Source organism: Myxine glutinosa, chromosome 1 (genome assembly GCF_964187855.1).
Source record: "Myxine glutinosa chromosome 1, kmMyxGlut1.1, whole genome shotgun sequence".
Lineage (NCBI taxonomy): Eukaryota > Metazoa > Chordata > Myxini > Myxiniformes > Myxinidae > Myxine > Myxine glutinosa.
This window is the reverse complement of record NC_136261.1, coordinates 322,624,572-322,646,385: the sequence shown is the minus strand read 5'-3', so window position 1 is coordinate 322,646,385 and position 21,814 is coordinate 322,624,572. Positions and strand designations below refer to the sequence as shown.

General features: G+C 46.6%; 1 protein-coding gene across 4 annotated transcripts in view; it reads right to left on the bottom strand.

Annotated features, from left to right (window-relative positions):
* LOC137411373 (E3 ubiquitin-protein ligase Rnf220) overlaps positions 1-21,814 on the bottom strand; it is a 102,988-nt gene that overhangs the window by 76,133 nt on the left and 5,041 nt on the right. For all 4 annotated transcript variants that reach the window (XM_068096737.2, XM_068096726.2, XM_078769629.1 and 1 more), the window contains exons 3-4: positions 13,620-13,738; positions 2,017-2,146 (exon numbers count right to left, since the gene is read on the bottom strand). In XM_068096737.2, the coding sequence (XP_067952838.1) occupies positions 2,017-2,146; positions 13,620-13,738 (249 nt within the window). The remainder of the gene's footprint in view (positions 1-2,016; positions 2,147-13,619; positions 13,739-21,814) is intronic.

Below are 21,814 nucleotides of genomic sequence, written 5' to 3'. Positions count from 1 at the left end.
TCAGACCTTTTGTCTCCATAGATTCCTTCCACGTGTTCATCTTTTCCTTCAGTCCATCCATACTTTCCGCAATCAACACCAGATCATCTGCATACAACAACTCCCACGGTAAACCCTCCTTTACGTTCTGAGCCAGCACCTCCATCACAGCTACAAATAGTAGTGGACTTATTACCGACCCCTGATGCACTCCCACCTTCACCTCAAACTCACCACTGTTCCCGTCCTTCGTCCTTACAGCTGTGCGCGCTCTTTTGTACATTGCCATCACTACTCTGATCAACCATTCCTCCACTCCTAACTTCCTCAATGCCCATGTCAATACTTTGCGTGGAACCCGATCGAACGCTTTCTCCAGATCAACAAACCCAAGAAAGAACTTCTTCCTCTTCTCCATGTACTTCACCTGCAACTGCCGCACAATGAAAAGCGCGTCTGTCGTTCCTCTTCCTGGCATGAATCCAAACTGCATTTCGTCGATCTTCACTTTCTTCCTCATCCTCCTCTCCAACACCCTTTCCAATACCTTCATTCCATGCTCCAATAACTTTATCGCTCGGTACGAGCCACACTCCAGAGGGTCACCTTTACCCTTGTATAGAGGGACGAGGGTACTCAGTTCCCAATCCACTGGAATGCGGCCTTCTTTCACCACCAGATTACAGATCTCTGTCATTCTCTTCACACCCCAACTTCCTGCTGCCTTCAACATATCTCCCACAACTCCCGTCGGCCCTCCTGCTTTTCTACCCTTCATTGCTTTTATCGCTTCCTCAACTTCCTTCTCAGTTATCTTCTCTGCCGGTCCAAAGACTGGGTTACTCTCTATGTTGCCATCCCATTCACTCTCTGTATTCAACAGCATTTCCATATATCTTTTCCATCTTCCTTTAATTCCATCTGGGTTGACAACGATTTGTCCCACTTCATCCTTCAAGCAACTCACCCCCATCACATCACACCTCTCTTTCGGTATCTGCTTTGCAATCCTGAATACTGCTTTCTGTCCCTCTTCCGAAACCAAGCGTTCTCCGAACATTTTCCTACATGCCTCCTGCGCCTTTGCTACCTCTTTCTTTGCAGCCTTCCTGGCTGCCTTATAACTTTCATGCTCTGCTGTTTCTGCTCCCGTACCCTTCGCCTTCTGCCACTCCTTGAACTTCTTCCTCTTCTCGTCAATCCTCTTTCCAACTTCATCATCCCACCACCATGTTTCCGAGTGCCTCGGTGGTCCTTTTGTCCATCCACATACCTCACCAACGGCTCCCAACAGACTAGCTTTCATTGACATCCAACCACTTTCAAGCTCAACCACATCATCCTCGACCCTACTCAGCCTCTCTTTTAATGCCTCCCTTACTGTCACCTCTTTCAACCTCCACACCTTCATTCTCGGTTGGTACTTCACCCGCCGAGCTCTCCTCGCACCTTTCACCCTTACGTCGCAGACAACCAAGTGGTGCTGTGAAACAGCCTCCTCCCCCGGGATCACCTTTGTGTCCCGGAGGTGCCCCCTATCTCGCCTACGCACCATCAGGTAGTCAACGGTTGTCGTCGACCCACCTGACGTGTATGTAACAAGCTTATTATCCTCTTTCTGGAACTGAGTATTAGAAATCAACAAATCAGCTCCATCAGCAAACTCCAAAATCCTTTCACCTTCTCCATTTCTCACACCATATCCGTAACCCCCATGAACTCCGTCAAAACCATCCATACTCCTTCCCACATGTCCATTTAGATCTCCTCCTACCACAACAACTTCCTCATCTTACTAATACTAGAGATAAAGTTTTCTGGGGGGAAAAAATCAAGGCAAATGCATCGTTATATATATATATATCTTTCCTCTCTACTCCAAAAGCCCTAATGCAATCTTCAAACTAAGAATAAGCAGATGCAATTATTACAAATCTTTCAAGTTGTGCATTAAACTCAGATTTCATCTCCTTCCTTACCTGAACAAATATTTCAATCAAAATCCATCTCAACCACTCTGCTCATGCAGCTTCTCACCCCGAAAGCCTCCTTGAAGTAGTGATGTGGCACGTACACGCTTCTGCCCACACCACGTGTATTCATCATATGCCTCACCCTCTGAACCACTCGACACTACTTCCTCTTCCTCTTCATCTGGAACACTTTGCTGTTAAAAAAAAAAAAACATGACAGATATTAATATGAAAAGCTGCAACACCAGAGTTACTGTTCTAGAAGTTAAAAACTAAGAGTTCATTTCAGCTAGACGTTTAAGTTTAATCAGTGTTCAACATGTTAAATCACAGGATGTCCTGTTTTGTGCTTCCATCTGAGCACAAAGCTGATGATGCTAGGATTTGAGCTTTAAAAAAACTAAAATCCCATATATTACGGTATATGTATTTGTCCAGTATTTATGACCGTCTTTCTATTGCCATGTAAACTCACATCCATGTCTCTGAATGTCCTTGTCCTACACACATGCACGAGCTATTCCAAGAGCCCTACCACCCCACCCCCTAAATTACTTCAGACTATCTTTAGGGAGATGGGGTTTCTTCTTTTTCTCACACAAAAAAGTTAGTGCTTAAAATGCAATCCACAGTAGAATCGCACAAATACCTTGAAGTTTATACAAAGCATCTCATTGAATCTTTTTCTATTTTACTGCATAAAAAACCTATTACCACAAGCAGACCAAATCTAGACGCCCACAGCAAGCTAATTCCGTGATGCCCACACAATACACACTACACCTTATGAATTAGTTTGTGTTAGGTTGAGGGTAGTTCTTTGTGTTAGAATTGGTAGTTTGTGGTCTGGATTTGATTCCCTTTCAAACCTTACCAAACATGTTGCATGTCCTCATGTTAAGGCCACAATCTGTAATGCCAGATGACATGTAGTCAGGTAGCTTCACAAAAAAATCGTTACAAGAGTGACAAAAGAGCCAAATTTATTTTTTATGAGTAAATATGAATATATAGATGAAAACAAGACAAAAAGTCTAACAGCAGTGTTGCCGGACTTGTAAAACATTTTAACCCCTAACACATATGGTTACCTTTTCAAACAGTCGGTAATGCTGTTTATAACATTAAACAAAGAAATTTGGAGGAATCTCGACATCCATGAGGTAAGTTTTACTTACAGAACTGAGCGAAGATCTACTGTAATCTATGTACCCCAAAGAGGAATGACTCTTTCTGCAGCTCCCGTAGTGAGAATGACCCTTTCTGCAGCTCCCGTAGTGAGCGGGTGTAGGCCTCTTGTAAATTAAAATGTCGGTCGGTGGAGTCAGCCGTCGTAATGACATCATAGACGTAAAGACGTAAGGGACACAAAACTGCCGCTACTTTAATATGTAGAAGATGATATATTTTAACTTCCAGTAAGTTTTGTTACGGATTCGTCACTTCCGTTGTTGTTGTTTTCATCTACTGTAAAGATTTTTGATTCCATGTACTATTATTGTTGTCGTTTAAGTGAAATAGATATTACTATTTTCAAAAGGTAAAAAAGTTAATGTTTTAAATGAAACCGGAACCGGACGACGACGAAGAGGAAGAGGAGGAGGAGAAGGCGGAGCGAGTGACTTCGACAAGAAAGCCGAGCTGCCTTGAGGTTTTTGAGCAAACGCTGGCGAACGGGAGTCACTAGCGAACTTTGGGTTTCCCGGGAAAGGGATTCCTGCGACAGAGTTGTCATCAATGTGACAGATAAACCTGCGTGGCAGGTTTTGCGGTCGATTCCAAAGAGAATCGTTGGAGTGCCGTTACGCCACGAGAACGGGCCGCCGGCCATTTTGACTCATACGCTTTGCGCTTCGCTCAAGGTTTTTCACTTCGCTTCAAACCATTTTCACAGCATTCAGACGTTAATCTGGTGTGCGTGTGTAACGCGGCTTTTGAGTGCGAAATCTGCGGTTCGCCGATTTGGAGCCGTGGAACGTCCATACCCGAGGGTGTGATTTCCCAGTCGCCTTGAGGGCACCTTTGCACAGCTTTGGCCGCGTGACTGTCACTGTCATTCGAACGGGATTCTGGTCTCGATTAAATATCGTTCTGACGATTGCTGGAGCGGAATACGACTTTGGCTTGATGCGGGAATAGAGACATTGGGAATGTTCTTCTTTTCACTCACTTGGAGCACAGTGAGTTATATTGTACGAACCTGATAGTACCATCATAGGAAATAGATATTGGTTGTACAATTGATTACTATTGTTTTTGTGTTGTTATTCTTGTGTGACCTTAATACAATATTTGTTTGTTGGTAACAATTGGTGTGGTTTCACCATTGATCTTTGACACAGAATAACACATCTTTCTGCCGTGACTCCTCTCGGGGCTCGGAGGTACACCGTGACCAGGGGGTTTGGGGAGGAGCACGTAACAGAAATTGGGGGCTCGTCTTTGCTGACAAAATTCCCAAATCTCGTCTGGGATTAAATTCCCTAACATCCTCGTCCGGGATTAAATTCCCTAACACTCGTCCAGGATAGAATTCCCTAACATTCCCAAAATTCCCAAATTTGGAATTTTTCTAACATTCCCAAATTTTTCAAAAAAAAAAAATGGAAATGTTTGTGTGAAGGTTAACAGGTGCTAACTAATAGTCACCATGGTGTTTGACGCAGAAAAGCTTGTGTCGTCCCCTAATGAGGCACAGTTCCAAGCGTTAAAAAGATCGGAACTCTTGATATTGGCCAAACATTTTAACTTGGAGGTCCGAGTTAATATGAAGAAAGCAGAGATGCAGACATTGGTGGTAGAATCTCTGGTGGGACAACGAACATGGAAAGAGGTAGCCTTGGATTGGTTACCCAAGGAAAAAGAAAATGTGGAGCTCCGGAAAATGGAGATGCAACTACAGAGCCAGGAAAGGTTAAAAGCAGACGAAAGGAAAGCAGAAAAGGAAAGAGCAGAACAGCAACGAGAACTCGAGGAAAGAAGAGCAGAACAGGAACAAGAACTCGAGGAAAGAAGAGCAGAGGAAAGGAGAGCTGAAGAAGAAAGAAGAGCAGAGAAAAGAGCAGAGGAAAGGAGAGCCGAAAGGGAGTTAAAGGAACGTGACAATATTGTGACATGGAGTATCAGAAAGAACTTAAACTCAAGGAGCTGGAATTAATGGGAGAATGGAGAGTAGTATCCATGCTGGTTAGTTCGACAACTAGTCAGAACACTTGGGATGTTGGTAGGCATGTGAGGCTGGTTCCACCCTTCAATGAAAAGAAGGTAGACAAGTTTTTTTTACACTTTGAGAAAGTGGCTCAAATGCTAAAATGGCCTGTGGGGTCCTGGACGGCTGGACTATGTTAGTGCAAAGTGTTTTGGTGGGTAAAGCTCAAGATATCTATTCGGCTTTACCGATTGACCAATGTGCAGATTATGAGAAAGTGAAGAAAGCCATTCTCAAAGCCTATGAATTGGTTCCTGAAGCTAAACGGCAAAAATTCCAAAATGCCAGGAAGAGGGAGAATGAGACCCATGTGGAGTTTGCCAGAATGAAGGAAACCATGTTTGATCGGTGGTGTGACTCGAAGGGGATTGGGAAAGACTTCAACCTGTTGCGACAATTGATCTTGGTGAAGGAATTCAAACAGTGTGTCCACGCGGACATTAAAGTACATCTGGATGAAAAGAAAGTACCAGAGTTGTATGAGGCAGCAACCGTGGCAGATGACTATGCCTTGTGTTACATATTTATGTGAATGTATGTGAATTACTATTCCGGGCTTGTCTTATCAATGTGTAGTCGATTAAAGGTTGTTGTGATTAAAGGGTCAGGAGCCCTTCTGAGGAAAAGGAGACCGGAAACGGAAGAAGAAAAGACACGAGGTCCTGGAGACGCGACGATTCTTCTTCTTCCTGGCCGAGCTCGGACGCGAGCGGTATCGATTGAGCAACGTAAGAGAATCGGCGTTTCAAAGCCCGTCTGGCGAGAGGAGTTACCGGGACGTGTAACTACCCTTTGACACGTCAAGTCACTGTGGGTTCGTGCACGGAACCAAGCAGCTGGCACAGTTCGCCTCGCCGTCTACAAGGCCGCGTACGGGTCGCACCTTGGGCCGCGCGCGCTGGGCAAGCCGCGTGTTGCTTTGCCTGCTTTACATTACCCGCTTTGCTTGGCCAGGAGGTGCGCGCTGCAGCCGTTGTTCCCGGTACGGGACGTGCCCGGTGAAAGCACGTCAGGAAGGGTCCGTTCAACCGCCCGTGTGCGGAGAAGCCGACCATCATCTTGGTCAGGAGGGGCCCAGAGACATTGTGAGGGACAGAGACAAAAGGGGTCGTGAGTACCCAAGGGGTCGGGAGTGGGGAAAGGGGACACACACATATATAAGATGGCCATCGTAATCACATTGGTGATTGATTGTTGATTGTGGATTGTTGATGGTTGTTGATGGTTGATTCCTTGGGGGAATATATTATTGATTACTCTGGATCCTTGGTGTGGGGGTTTCTAATTGACTGGAATTCATATGGATTGCGTTACGAAAGCGTATAAATAATAGATCTTTCTGGCGGAGTTCCTCTCACGGTCCGGGGGTCACCGAGACCAGGTAGTCACCGGGAGGACCACGTAACACTTGACACACAGGATGGGGTTCCACAAACCTAACTTCCCGCCTAGAGTTAGCCAGGGGAGTTATGGTAAATCAGGGGTGGAGAACAAATATTCATGGAGGCGGCCCAGAGATGACTATGGGGACAAACCTGATACCGCAAATTTTAGGGATCAGAAGACTACAGTTCCAAGACAGACTTATCTTCCGGGGGGCCCGAGGCAGAACTCGAGTTTTTCCTCCGGGCCTACTTGCGCTTTTTGCAAGAAACCTGGGCATTTGATGTCCCAATGTTACGCCCTGTAAAGGAAAAATCAGGAGCAGAGTCAAACTAGTGCAACTCCGAATGCATTGGCAAATGCGAGAAATCGTCCTTGGAGGACAGTGCCTTGTGAAGGTTCCCATGCCAAAGTTACGGCATCACAGAACGACCTTGTTCAAGAGGGTTACAAACCTTTTATTTCAGAGGGGGTTGTGTCACTGGATGGAGACTTAACTAACCAGAGACCTGTTAGGGTATTGAGGGACACAGGAGCACATCAATCTTTGATGCTTGAGGGCATTTTGCCATTGTCAGAGAAGACGGCAACTGGTGTTAGTGTTCTTTTACAGGTAGTTGGTGGCTATGTTAAAGCTCCACTTCATGTCATCCATTTAAAGTCTGATTTGGTGTCAGTACCAGTCACCGTAGGTTTACAAGCCACTCTTCCTGTAGAGGGAATCTCTTTTGTTATCGGGAATGATTTGGCCGGTGGTCGAGTTTCTGGTAATCCGATGTTTGTTGAAAAACCTAGTATGGAAAATAACACCGCACAGTTAGAGCAGGAGATTCCGGGTATCTTAACATCCTGTGACGGAACTCGTGCTATGGGTAGGAAGCGCTCTGAAGAGAAGGATAAGGTACTGACGGCACGCTTTGCACAGTCACTTCTTGTCGAGTACCCTGAAACTAAGTGTCAGCACACACAAGTGATGGATGGAGGCAATGTTGGCAAGCTCTTTGTAGGTGGACTGAACTTTGACACAAGTGAAGATGTTCTGGACTCTATCTTTGGCAAATATGGACCACTCTTGGAAGCGCGGCTGATAAAAGACAGGGAGACGCAAAAGTCGAGAGGGTTTGGCTTTGTCACGTTTGAAAACACAAAGGACGCCAAAGACGCAGAAAAGGATTTGTATGGCAAGGATTTGGATGTTCGGACCATAACAGTAGAGAAGGCAGGCCATGGGCGTCGAGGGGGCTACAGAGGAGGAAAACGTGGAGGTATTTTCAGGGGTGGCTATGGCTCCCAGGGTGGGAGTAGTAGTTTTGGTGGCGGCCGCAGTTGTGATTACTACGGAAGCTTCCAGCAGCAGCAGCGTAGTTTTGGCAACTCTCGACGGGATGACTATTACGGTGGTAGCCGAGATGGGGACCGCTACTCACGTGACTACCACACCCGACTCTACAACCGTGATTATGATTTTTATGATCAAGAGAAGAGTTGGAAGCACTGAGAGCTCAGGAGCAACCGAGCCAAGATACCTACACGGATTAACCCGTGAACTCCACGTTCCTAAATGCGTCCATGCAGTGAATACTTCCAGGTCTCACCACCCAACCACCATGAAACCTGGCTCTCAGCTCGGCCTCCTTCAAAAAGTGCAATAGATTTGCTTTGCTTTGGATTTTTGATCACAACCCCTTAACCTTCATTCAAAAAATGAAAAATAAAAACCAGAGGTTGATGAGATGGAGTTTGGCTTTGCAGGAGTTCAACTTGGAAATTGAGCATGTAAAGGGCAGGGACAATGTCGTTGCTGATGCTTTGTCCAGAGTGAACTAACTTTGGAAATTTCTGTAGGTTGTTTGGAAGTTTTGTTGCTTTATTTTGGGGAATGTTAATTATTGTTGCTCACGTGAATTGATAATTTGGGTGTGAGTTTTACTTTTGTTTGTTAAAAGAGTTTTTGCCTGCAAAGAAAGTTTTCACTATGTTCAAACTTTCTTTCTTGAGGGGGGGAAGTGTTACGGATTCGTCACTTCCGTTGTTGTGGTTTTCATCCACTGTAAAGATTTTTGATTCCATGTACTATTATTGTTGTCGTTTAAGGGAAATAGATATTACTATTTTCAAAAGGTAAAAAAGTTAATGTTTTAAATGAAACCGGAACCGGACGACGACGAAGAGGAAGAGGAGGAGGAGAGGGCGGAGCGAGTGAGTTCGACAAGAAAGCCGAGCTGCCTTGAGGTTTTTGAGCAAAGGCTGGCAAACGGGAGTCACTAGCGAACTTTGGGTTTCCCGGGAAAGGGATTCCTGCGACAGAGTTGTCATCACTGTGACAGATAAACCTGCGTGACAGGTTTTGCGGTCGATTCCGAAGAGAATCGTTGGAGTGCCGTTACGCCACGAGAACGGGCCGCCGGCCATTTTGACTCACGCGCTTTACGCTTCGCTCAAGGTTTTTCACTTCGCTTCAAACCATTTTCACAGCATTCAGACGTTAATCTGGTGTGCGTGTGTAACGCAGCTTTTGAGTGCGAAATCTGCGGTTCGCCGATTTGGAGCCGTGGAACGTCCATACCCGAGGGTGTGATTTCCCAGTCACTTTGAGGGCACCTTTACGCAGCTTTGGCCGCGTGACTGTGACTGTCATCCGAACGGGATTCTGGTCTCGATTAGACATCGTTCTGATGATCGCTGGAGCGGAATACGACTTTGGCTTGATGCCGGAATACGACTTTGACTTGAGGCGGGAATAGAGACATTGGGAATGTTCTTCTTTTCGCTCACTTGGAGCACAGTGAGTTATATTGTACGAACCTGATGGTACCATCATAGGAAATAGATATTGGATGTACAATTGATTACTATTGTTTTTGTGTTGTTATTCTTGTGTGACCTTAATACAATATTTGTTTGTTGGTAACAAATGGTGTGGTTTCACCATTGATCTTTGACACAGAATAACACATCTTTCTGCCGTGACTCCTCTCGGGGCTCGGAGGTACACCGTGACCAGGGGGTTTGGGGAGGAGCACGTAACAGTTTGCAGTCACTACGAAGGGATTTGTGTTATGATTAGATTTACTATAATATTAACGTTATATTTCAAAAATGAGATTACAATTAAAAAACCGAGGCTAATTCCTTACTTTTGCTATTATTAATATTCGTGCCGAACAACGCTTATCACTGACTCATGAACTATACACCGCTTCAATCCATTAACTCTGTATTCATGACATTGTGATTAAAGTGCTATGGTTATATTTACTATACTATCTATATAATAATAGCGTAAGGACTCGACTTTGTTATCCCTTTTACGCCGCACCCAGTGACCCGATGCCCACGGCACTAATGCATTTACGATCTACGAACCGCGCTCTTTGTTTATCACGTACAGCCATACTCAAAAAATCTGAATTAGCCGACGTTGGGGCCCAAAAGCATCCGATTAACTGCCGATACGACGCCATCGTATTGGCGTCTGCTGGGCGAAGGCGAAGCAAGCCGTCCGCTGATTGGACAGGCGAAGGCGAAAGCAAGCCGTCCACTGAGTGGACAATCCAGAGCATGCATTTGTGCCGGTGTCGGCGAACGTTGTTCATATACGCACTCTTCATTCTCATCTTTCTTCCTAACTCTTACTCGGACAAGCAAATCCCCTATGCCATCCATAATGGTACACTCTATCCATACACCACATCCTCCCTTCCGTGTATGTTCCACGGGTTTCGGCTAGTTATTATTATTATTATTACGAAAATGATACCACTGAAACTATACACTACTGTATTAAGAAACCTGGGCTTAATGTGTCTGATAAGATGAGGCATAACGCCTAAGGCCTATACGTCCCGTATTGTTGGAAGAGACATAATGCCGATTCTTTCGATATTTGATAATTATTTTAACAATCGGTTTGTTTGTGTTTCACACTGAATGAAAAACGTAAAGGTAGAGCATGGCAATTGTGATATACGACAGGTTCGACTATATGTTCGGCATGAACGGCATATACATCAAAATGGTGGAGTGTGGAGAGTCAGCTGCCTTATCGCCGTAATGACATCAGACATAATCACATCACCCTGTCATGTGACCAGATCCTCAGCCCTGATTGTATACGTTTGAGGGGACATACATACATACATATAAACATACATACATGCATACAGACGGACAAACACTGTTCTAGATGGCGTTCCCGATGGGCTACGCCATAAAAACTCCATGCTCCAAAAAAAAAGTCTATATTAAGGATGTAAAATCCAAGACAGCTGCCATGGACTCGTCAAAATCCATAAATCGTCATATTTTTGCTACTAGACCAGATAGAAACATGAATCAAATGTCTTTTTATATGTTTTTATATGTCTTTTCATATGAAATTATTATTTGTTTGGAAAAAATTCAAGAAAAATAAGATGGCAGCCATATTTTGACTAAATATGGCCCAATACAGCAATTGTTTTAAATATGCTTTCTTGTATACACGTTATTATATATTGTGGGCAGAAAGTGAGGTACACTTGTGCAGATAAAAAACTTTTCCATGAAAACCTTTTTATGGCATAGCCCATAGGGCAAAGCCGTCTCGAACAGTGTTTGTCCGTCCGTATGTATGTATGTATGTATGTATGTATGTATGTATGTATGTCCCCTAAAACGTATACCAATCAGAGCTGAGGATCTGTTCACATGACAAGTTGATGTGATTACGTCTGATGTCATTACGGCGGTGCGACGGCTGACTCTCCACACTCCGCCATTTTAATTCCAATTTCGTTCAGGCAAAATATATCGTCGAACCTGTCATATATCACAATCGCCATGCTCTACCTTTCCGTTTTCTTTCAGTGTGAAACAGAAACAACCGATTGATAAAATGACAATCAAATATCGAAAGCATAGACGTTACTGCTCTTCCAACAATACAGTACGGTATGTATAAGGCCTTTGGCGTTATGCCTCACCTTCGGACCGCTTCAGACAAATTAAGCCCAGGTTTCTTAATACAGTATTGTATCGTTTCAGTTGTATCGTTTTCGTAATCTATCTATAATTCCAGTAATCTCTGTATGTGTGTTTGTTTGTTTGTTTGTTTGTCTGTGACCGCTGTTTCTCGACAACCACGGGTCCGATATACTTTAAACTTGCCAGGTATATTGCTGGGGACCCGAGGATGTGCCTTTTCAAGGTTTCATATTAATCGGACAATTACTTACCGAGCTATATCCAAAAAACGATTCAACCAATCAGAGAGCAGCGAGCTATCGCGTGTGCCGAACGTGGCGAACACACTCTGCCTCGGACGGCACATTTGAGAGCGTATTCATTTATTTCACGTTGGAAAACTATGTTGCCGTTAAACTATGTTTTAAAACTAATTAAAACTACTATCTATAATTCCACGGGTCCGATAAAAAACACCGTACTCGCAAGCCGTTCGCTTTGGACCAAACCATTTCATGTAAATAGAGGGGGGGGATTGTCACCGTACTCGCAAGCCGTTCGCTTTGGACCAAACCATTTCATGTAAATAGAGGGGGGGGATATAATTTTAGATATAGATATAGTACGGGCATGCCCTAGTAATAATAATAATAATAATAATATTATAAATATAACCATAACACTTCAATCCCAATGTCGTGAATGAAAACATAATGGATTGAAGCGGTGTATGGTTCATGAATCAGTGATAAGCGGTGTTCGGCACAAATATCAATAACGCGGTAGTAAAGAATTTGCCTCGGTTTTTTAAATAGAAATATCATTTTCGAAATGATAACATAACGTTAATATTATAGTAAATCTAATCCTAACACTAATCCCTTCATAGTGACTGCAAACTTACTGGAAATTAAAATAAATCATCTTCTACATATTAAAGTAGCGGCAGTTTTGTGTCCGTTACGTCATTACGTCTATGATGTCATTACGACGGCTGACTCCACCAACTGACATTTTAATTTATGAGTAGGCCTAAACCCACTCACTACGGGAGCTGCAGGGAGGGTCATTCCTCTTTGGGGTATATAGATTACAGACGATCTATGGTCGGGTCTCAAGAACATTGGGTGTCATTCTTAAGGCACAGTAATCGTAATCCATTATTCCAGCTTGTACAGTTCCTTAATTTTTATTCCCTTCAATCTGAGGTTTATTTAAGAGATCAAACAGGTATCACAGGCTGAGCAAGGTCATAAGATGTTGCAATACGATTTTACATGGATCACAAGAATAACAAGAAAGAGCAATCAGAAATGCAGAATTGCAGACCCTTACCAGGATGTGTTTTCGTGGTATTTAGGGCTTTTGTGTTAAAACAAATATGGCGGCCGAACCACGTGACCGATGACGTCGTCATTATTTTTTCTTTCTCTAACAATTTATCCATAGATGACACTCAAGAAATTTCATCTTGATTGGATGAAGTTTTGTACTCGTCGAATTATCATGTCATAATGGAGGAACCTATGACATCATCATTAACATATTACATTCCCCCATGGAGAGTTCTTACAATGAGCCATGTCACAATTTTTTCTATGCAGCGCTTTCAGAGATATAGAGGTGCAAGGTTTTTCGTTTTTTTCCAAGATGGCGCCCGTACCACGTAACCTATGGCGTCATAATTATCATTATAAAATTCTACAGGAGGAGGTGCACCAATGGTGAAAATTTCCTGTCAATCGAATCAACGGTTGCAGAGAAAATGATATTTATTCTGTGCGGACAAACAGACAAACAGACAGATAAACAGACAAACAAACAGACTCAAATGCAAAACCCTCTCCTCTGGCAAGGGGAATAGACAATGGACAAATTAATGCAATAGGTGATTTGAACTTGGGATTCCAGCATCATAAGCTATATACTAAGATGGGAACACAAAATAGGACAAACCAAAAGATGAACAATTATTATTCCAGGCTTCCTTTGCCTGCCTATGGCAAAATGTGGCAGTCAATCGAAGTTTTCTTTTCCCACAAACATTGCTGAAGAAAATGAATATATCTCAATGCTAACTAATAAAAAACGGATGAACCAACTAACAGATTTGTACTTAAACGGCAATGCACCTTTCTGAGGCAGGTTTCAACATGGCGGCTCATAGCCTGCTGTGAGCCTGAGAGGAGCCGAGAACACACAGGGCAGGGCTGTGCATGTGGTGTTCGACGACGTTTTGAATGACGTTTCCCTGCAAAATATTGATTCGATTGAGAATAAGGAAACGGGGATTTGAGAAGTAAAACAAATTAGAAACCATCTCGAAATGTAAAGGCCGTCCTAGTCTGCTTTGTACTAGAACTAAATCAGATGAAAACAACAGCTAACTCGAACGGCACTCGGTAGAGTGCATACCCCCATCAGGCTGAACAATTTATGTTTTGTATCCAATGATAGGCCGGATCTGGATTCGTACCTGAACCAAAATCTAATCGGCTTGTTCTTGTCACCTAACCAACTCATCCAACAAGTTTATTCATAAGTCGTCCATAACTTTTTTTAATATCATGTTATCTATCTTATACAGGGGGCTGCAAAAGTAGGTATACAGTAATGAAAAACAAACCGTGCGCACAAAACGTATTTTATTGATTATACAAGCATATCGATAATAACATATCAATAATAAACATATCAATAATAAACATATTGTTACAGACGCGGTGGTGGATGTTAGTTTACCGAGCGGTTTGGTATGACCACGTCTGCACAATTTACCCGATTATGCTCGAACGTTGACTAGTCGCGCTACGCTAGATCAATTGAGGAAAATGACACAACGGCTGGGTTAAAATGACACGACACCAAGGGTTCAGTTCTCAAGACCTCCGGAGGAGGTTATATTAAGGCGGAAGGTTAGATTACAACTACAAGAGGGACATCATAGAAAGACAGGCACTTAGACACACTTATATTAACCCCAACAGACGACAGATAAACGGGACAAAAGGCTGACTCACACGGGGATTGATGGCAAGGAAAGGCAGAATCGATGGCTCCAGGTGCACCTGGGCTCAGGGACAGAATCGACTCGGTCCGGTCCAGAGATGCAGGGAGGTCGCAGCGCTCGGAGGTAGTGACTTGCTCTTCTTCAAGCTGGGGGCGCATCTGACGTCACGTCCGGCAAGTGGCTGCGTATCTCCGGCGGGGAGTGACACGCCCTCGGCTCGTTAGCTCCGCCCCAGATGGAATCGGTCCGCCCTTCTTATTGGGTGCGGCGGGTTTACCAGGCTCCACCCTTGACGAGGAGCTGACAGCCAGCCCCTTCGTGGTAACCCCGTGGAGCGCATGGTCATGGCGGCTAACCGAGCCGGTGTGAGGACGCACACTCCCCCCGCGCCGCGCCCATTCTCCTCTGTTGTTGTAGTTGTTGTTGTTGTTGTTGTTGTTTGGGGAAGAAGATGGGAGGAGGTATGGGAAGGTCCTAAACCCACTAATGGTGCCATATAATCACATTATGGTGCAACGAAGAGTCAGAATTAATGGAAACGAGTCCTTAACTGACATAGACTAAGAATAACTAGCAAGATGTCCGAAAGTTGTCTACGTGAGATGCGGTGGACCTGGGCACGACATTTAATGGGGGAAAAAGGGGAAGGTCGGTTCTACAGAGTGTTGTTTACAGACAATGGGACTAGGGAATGGGGGATTGGGGATAGTTGGGGAGTATTGGGGAAATAGGGGAATATTTACAAGCGGATATGGAGGCCAAATTCCATATTCGCAACATTGCACCCTTCTCTACCCTCGGGGCGTCCCGACCCGATAAATTTTTACCTACTTTAGTGTGGCACGCAGATGTAGTTCCCTCTACTATTAACTCTACCCTGAGTGCGACAGTTTTACAGATATTCACAAATGAGTAAATATGTCCCCCTGCGACGTTGCACCCTTCTCCTCACAGAAACACACCCACAGGATAACCGAATCCGGAAAGAATTCGCAAACTAAACATACAGCCGGTAGGGAGCATTATTTACAAGACTACGCTGATATTTACACTACGATCCAGGACCTGCTTTTGGAGGAACACATGCAGATGTTATGCATAGAGAGAGCACGCATGCCAGCATCGATACACCAACCCACGAGTGCTCTGTGGCCTACGGCCTTTAATAATGTGCAGAGCACCCCTTCCAAGCATCAAAAGCACCACCCCATCACACAGTGAGCACCATCCGGTGCACCAATAAAGTGTTTAATAAATCACCGGTGGTGTCGCAGCCGGCCGATGTTCTGCCGCTGGTCTTGCCTTCGTGTGGTGCACTTGGTGTTCTTGCCTCTTTCCAAAAAAAATAAAGAAAGGCGCCAACCGCGTCCATTTCTCTATTGTGGCCGTCAGGGGGCCAACTGTTAGTGGTTCACCTGTTTGGCATAGGTGCCACGTTGACCCATAGGTCCTTCCACGGGTGGTGCTTGGCCGCAAAAGAACTGCGGTCCATTGTGGGTGGCCACAAACATTGCGGTCCATATGGTGTATCGATCCAGGCAGCTAGCAGCGAAAGTGCAGGCCCACAACTGCGAAGCCAGCACCTCTCTCTCCTCTCTCTCTGCCCCAAAACCAGATCCTCGGAGGTGGGAGACAAAAGAAGAAAAGTGAGTAAGGTGGTAAGGGCGCAAAAGTGCACGCAATACAAGGTGATGCACACTGGGGGCACATGGGAACCAGGTGAGACAGGTACGTTCCTATCGTACGCCCCCCCCCCCCCACCAGGTAACCTACATGGCCCCTCCCTTACCCCTTACTGTATCCACAAAACACAACACTACCCATAAACATCTACTTTACAAATCAACAAACATCCCTACTGTCTTCCCCGTTCCTCCCATAAACCAAATTCGTCTTCTCTCCCTCCTAACCAATCAAATTTGCTATTTCCAACTCTCATCAAAATTTGCCATCTCCAACTCAACATCAAAATTTGCCATCACCAATTCATCATCAGTCCCTCCTAGGTAGGGAGAGATGGAATCACCCCAATGTCTCATCCACGTCGTGATGCGTCTCACCAATCCACACAGCAATTCTCAGTTCCTGCACACAGAACAAAGAAAACACAGGTGTGGAGTCATCATCATCACCACAGGTAAGTGGCTGCGTATGGTGCGACAGGTTCATCAATCCTAACTATTTCCTAAATGACTTTAACCACTTTACACTACCCGGGGTCTTTCTCCGGCCAAACCATTGGCCCTCTTACACTATGGGTTCTAAAAACCAATTCCCATTGGCCAAACTGTGGTGCTCTTCAATTTGGGGTCTCACTCCCCCGATTCATCTCCCGGTGCCCTCGCACAATTTCTGGGCTGTGGCGTGTACCTCTCCCAGTGGGTCTACCCACCTGCACACCTCCACCACTGCAGTTGCCACCCGAGCTTACCTAGCTCCTCACCCTAACCTAACTAACTGGGGCAGGCCCTCTGGCGCTCTCCCCACTCGGTGCCCTCTCTGGCACTGGGCTGCCCGATCCACACCCGGGATCCTCAGGCACCCACTCACAACTACCGGCTCCCAGAGCCCACCTGCGGCCTCACCTGGCCGACATCCTCACAGTGGTGGAGTGCCAAACCAACTACACACACTAACAGGCTACACGCCCAGCCATTTCCACAACACTAATGCACCCATTCACAACACCATTCTGCAACCGCACCACAGATGCCAATATCCAACCACAATTTACCTATACCCTCTACCTAACACTTACACTACCCGCCCCGGGTACTCGTGAAAGGGGTCCACTCTTCCCCCAACCACACCTTCGCACCATGCACACCACTCCGTACCACTTACTCCAACTCTCTCCACACACCTGTACTTGCACACCTGTGCTCTCACACCTGGTGCCACCTGCACCCTTCTCTCCCCAAGCGCCTTCGCGCTGATCCACCGCACTCACTACTCATCCATTGCTCCACACACCCGTCCAGTTGCACACCTGTGCAATCACACCTGTTCCATCCTCACACACACGGCATCATCTCATCTAACTACTCCCTTCTGAAACTTGCGCTTCCCAGTCGTCCCTTTAAACTATTGCGCTCCCTCGTCATTATCATCCACACTAAACTACCTGCGTCCCCACTGCAGGTATCAGTCACTAACTAAACTTAACGTTACCTAATGTCATCTTCTAGGGCCCTATCAATATAACCTAACCCACCCGGGCTAGTTTTCACTGCCATACACCCCATAAACTATTGCTCCTTTGCCCCCCACTATGGGAAGGGTGGCAGGGATGCCACTCTTACCCACCGGGCCCATCGCTCTCTACCAATTTTGCACATCAAATTTCAACAAATTAAAAATTTGCCAATCACTACCCAACATCTGCCAATCACTACTGCCAATCCTTTGCCAATCATCAAATTTTGTTTTTCTAATTTCGGGGCCAAAACACTAACCTCATCACCCAGTCTACTCACTAATGCCTCTCGGTGCGCCAATCCCTGTCCAAAGCCAGGCTTCGTAAAGCCAAGCCATGAATGCAGGTTGTTCTGTGCCAGCGGCTGGATGCGTCCGGCACTCGGTGCAGGGACGGGGGCTTACCCGGGCCGAGATCCCACGCACCATCTCGGCGTGGAGCCATCCAATGTCCCGATCTCGACCTGCCGGACTGCCTCAACAAAAAGTGGTCGCCATGACGACCCTTTCTATCGGGCTGCCCGCTCCGCCTAGTGGAGCACGGACGCGGCCGTTCAAAGCGAGGCCCAGCACGCACCGAGGGCCCGATTCGGCTATAAGTCGTTCTAAACTCTACCCCGTCTAACGTCGATGCTTCACCTGGACGCTTACACCCCGCAGCCCGTTCCTTGCTCACACATCCAGCCGTGCCCATGCTCCTCGTACCTTTCCTTACACACCCAGGTACACCCATTCCACTCACAGCCTTGGTCACACACCTGACCACCGAACACTTTGGCACACATTCGTTGGTCGCACACCTCACCAACACACCTCTTCGCGCCCCCTCCTCGGTCACCTCCTCTGTGACAATCACAGGTGTGCCCTCATTCGCACACCCAACCATGTGCCACACCACCAACTCCAGCGTGCATTCCCACTCACGCTCTACCATTCCAGGTGTGCATCCTTCCATCCCAGGTGTACATCCTCGCTCACCTGTCACAACCAACTCACTCTCCTTGTCACTCTCAATACTCTCACCTCCATTCTTGACAGCGTACTCACCCTTTCTCTTGACAGCGCACTCTTTCCTCATGCACCCGTCCGTTACACACCTTTCTCGCGCACACTCTCCCGTTACACCCTCTGTAACACTCACCACAGGTGGACACTCTTCCTTACTTCTGACAGCGCACTCTTTCCTCATGCACCTGTCCGTCACACACCTTTCTCGCGCACACTCTCCCGTTACACCCTCTGTAACACTCACCACAGGTGGACACTCTTCCTTACTTCTGACAGCGCACTCTTTCCTCATGCACCTGTCCGTCACACACCTTTCTCGCGCACACTCTCCCGTTACACCCTCTGTAACACTCACCACAGGTGGACACTCTTCCTTACTTCTGACAGCGCACTCTTTCCTCATGCACCTGTCCGTCACACACCTTTCTCGCGCACACTCTTGCGCACACTCTCCCGTCACACCCTCTGTAACACTCACCACACCGCGCTTCCACATGCTCCCTCGCACACGCGCTACGACCGACTCACTCTCGCCAGCACACTCACTCCTTGGCACGCACTTTTTCCTCACACACCCCAGAGTCGGACTTTCTTGCACACCTCCTTTTTCGCACACCAGACCTGTCGCACACTTCACCAACGGCCTCTCACGAACACCCGGGTCCATCTTGACCCCCAAGCTTCTTAAATCCCCTGGCGCATCATACGCACGACCATATTGGTCACCACTTACACCGGGTCCTCTTCCTCTTCGCTTCTCCTCCATCACCTGCGAATCCCTCATCCGGTTAATGAGCACATCATCACGATCCAAACACAGACTTTAGACCAATTCTTTTATCTCCTCTTTTATTTCTTTCTTATCCCCTCTCCGTCGCTTCTTAATTTCGCTCATCCCTTCTTCCACTTCTTCTAGTTTCTGCTTCACCTCCTTTATTCCCCGGTACGTCTCCTCAAGCTCGTCCTCCAAGGCTACCTTGACCGTTTCCAGGTGCGTCCTCACCTGCCGGTCCTTCGTCTCCATTACCTCTACCACCTCGTCCAACCTCGTTGTCAGTCCCTCACGTACCATCTGACATTCCCTCTTCGTCGCTATCAAGTCGTCTTTTAGTTCTTTCTGTGTCACTTTTAACCCTCCTAATACCGCAGTGTTCCTTTGAACCTGCTCCACTAACTCCGTCTGTCCCACCGGCAGCTGCTCCACCTCCTGCGTCAGGTCCTCTATGCCCCCTTGCAATTTTACAGTCCCCTTTCTCACCTCCTTCTCCATGCGCTCCTTACAGTGCCTCACCTCCTCGCGCACTCCTCCGACCTCCTCACTCACTCCTCTTCTGATCTCCTCTCCCATCACTTGCATCTCCTGCCCAGATGCCACCCTCATCTGCTCCATTTCCTCCCTGTGAGCATCCAGTTTAGTTTCTACCCCCATTCTGACCCCCTCTATCTGCTGCCCCATTTGGTTAACTTCCCTTTCCGCTTGGTCCCTCATGTCCCTCAATTTGCCTTCCATGGTGTTTTCTAACCCCTCTAACCCTTTTTGCATCCCTTCCATTTGATTCTCTTGAGCGGCCATTCTGTTTTCTACCCCCATTAACCCATTTCTCACCTCTTTTATCCCGTTGTCTAACCCCTCAAAATTATTGTCTAACTTCCCAAATTTCTTGTCTAACTCCTCAAAATTATTGTCTAACTTCCCAAATTTCTTGTCTAATTCCTTAAAATTATTGTCTAACCCCTCACTGGTACCCCTCGCTTCGTCCCTCATTACCCCCATTTGGTTTCCCATTACCCCCAATTGCTCACTCCGAGCCCTCGCTTCGTCCCTCATTACCCCCATTTGGTTTCCCAACCGCTCACTATCAGCCCTCATTCCCACCATTTGTTCCATAAGGGCCCTCATTTGCAGGAGGAAAAGGTTCAAATCCACCAGGGGCGCTGCCACGGTCGCGGGCGCGGTGACCAGCGAGGCGCCATTTTGTGCGTTTGCTACCCTCGCTGCTTCGCTCTCCTCACGTCCCTCAATTTGGTCCTGGACCGACCCTGCCTCACTCTCCACTACCGGACCCCAGCCGACTTGGTCTGCCATAGCGCGACTTTCAAAATTCGGGTTTTTATTTCCGTATAACAAAATCAAATTTCGCCGTTATAATTTCGTCGAGCGCGGCAAACGCGCTCCGGGTCGATTCTACCTCCCCAAAGTTTGGGCCTAACAAATTTAGTCCCGGGTCCGAATTCCACTCCTCGACACCAAATGTTACAGACGCGGTGGTGGATGTTAGTTTACCGAGCGGTTTGGTATGACCACGTCTGCACAGTTTACCCGATTATGCTCGAACGTTGACTAGTCGCGCTACGCTAGATCAATTGAGGAAAATGACACAACGGCTGGGTTAAAATGACACGACACCAAGGGTTCAGTTCTCAAGACCTCCGGAGGAGGTTATATTAAGGCGGAAGGTTAGATTACAACTACAAGAGGGACATCATAGAAAGACAGGCACTTAGACACACTTATATTAACCCCAACAGACGACAGATAAACGGGACAAAAGGCTGACTCACACGGGGATTGATGGCAAGGAAAGGCAGAATCGATGGCTCCAGGTGCACCTGGGCTCAGGGACAGAATCGACTCGGTCCGGTCCAGAGATGCAGGGAGGTCGCAGCGCTCGGAGGTAGTGACTTGCTCTTCTTCAAGCTGGGGGCGCATCTGACGTCACGTCCGGCAAGTGGCTGCGTATCTCCGGCGGGGAGTGACACGCCCTCGGCTCGTTAGCTCCGCCCCAGATGGAATCGGTCCGCCCTTCTTATTGGGTGCGGCGGGTTTACCAGGCTCCGCCCTTGACGAGGAGCTGACAGCCAGCCCCTTCGTGGTAACCCCGTGGAGCGCATGGTCATGGCGGCTAACCGAGCCGGTGTGAGGACGCACACTCCCCCCGCGCCGCGCCCATTCTCCTCTGTTGTTGTAGTTGTTGTTGTTGTTGTTGTTTGGGGAAGAAGATGGGAGGAGGTATGGGAAGGTCCTAAACTCACTACTGGTGCCATATAATCACATTCTGGTGCAACGAAGAGTCAGAATTAATGGAAACGAGTCCTTAACTGACATAGACTAAG